The 1006-nt window shown below is 37.2% G+C and overlaps 1 protein-coding gene across 2 annotated transcripts in view; it reads right to left on the bottom strand.

The window, feature by feature from the left end:
- FSHR (follicle stimulating hormone receptor) overlaps positions 1 to 1006 on the bottom strand; it is a 129791-nt gene that overhangs the window by 40265 nt on the left and 88520 nt on the right. For both annotated transcript variants that reach the window (XM_006083364.1, XM_006083365.1), the window contains exon 3: positions 894 to 968. In XM_006083364.1, the coding sequence (XP_006083426.1) occupies positions 894 to 968 (75 nt within the window). The remainder of the gene's footprint in view (positions 1 to 893; positions 969 to 1006) is intronic.

Below are 1006 nucleotides of genomic sequence, written 5' to 3'. Positions count from 1 at the left end.
ACATTAGTTGAGAGCCGTTTAATATAATATCTTTCTTGGAGAGCCAAGTATATATCCTCATATTACAGGTTCTGAGAAGTTTTCCTATAGTAAGTGAATCTAGATTGATTTTCCCAATGTTTCCTAGTCTTATTTGACCATATAATCTCCCATTCTTTTTTAAACACAAAAAATTCCTGAGTGTTTAATGATACGCAGTCTACTTTGGAAAATTCTGGACTAGACCATTTCTAAAGTGTCTGCTAGCCTATGATTCTATGAAGTAATTTATGGTCATTATATGAAACAGAAGTGGATTTGTGTGAGTACTGACATATTGTAACCTAGAATGTCAACAAGAGAAAGGAAATTTGATTGGAAGAGTAGGGGAAGCAAGAATCATTGACACACTCATGCCAGTTGATGTATTAGATCTAATTTACATTTATCATATCATACATTTGTCACAGTGATATCATGAGGCATGCAATTATATTGTTCCCATTTTATAGATAAGAAAACTAAGGCTCAGAATGATTTTGTATCTTGGCCAAAGTTTTTTTTGTGATTATATGACATAGGCAAGTATTCAGACTAGGACTACTCATCTTCAACTACTGGCTTTTGACTGTGGAATAACTTTGAATGAGAGGATGAGGTGGAGATACTTGCTGGCAGTCTCAGAGCCAAGTTCTTGGGTTTACTATGCAAACAACTCTGGGAGTAGGGGAAATGGGGTATGACTAGGTTCTGGATTGGTGCCTGGACACAGGCAGAGTGCCCTTTGGGCTGACTTTCATCTTAAAATGAAATTTTAGTATGGATATGAGGACAGAGCAGAGCCGGGAATAGAAGCAGACTTTCAGGTGATGGTCAAGAACAGTCATGAGCAAACCCCATAGGTTCTTGCTTACATTTCATGTAATTTGGGCAGATTGGAGAACACATTCGCCTCTATCACTTCCAAGACATCATTCTGTGAGATCTCTCTGTGAAGAAAGATGTATAATTCAAGTCAGTTCAGTTA

This window comes from Myotis lucifugus, unplaced genomic scaffold (genome assembly GCF_000147115.1).
Source record: "Myotis lucifugus unplaced genomic scaffold, Myoluc2.0 scaffold_6, whole genome shotgun sequence".
Taxonomy (NCBI): Eukaryota; Metazoa; Chordata; class Mammalia; order Chiroptera; family Vespertilionidae; genus Myotis; species Myotis lucifugus.
Note: the sequence above shows the minus strand (reverse complement) of the source record. Positions and strands in the feature narration are given on the sequence as shown.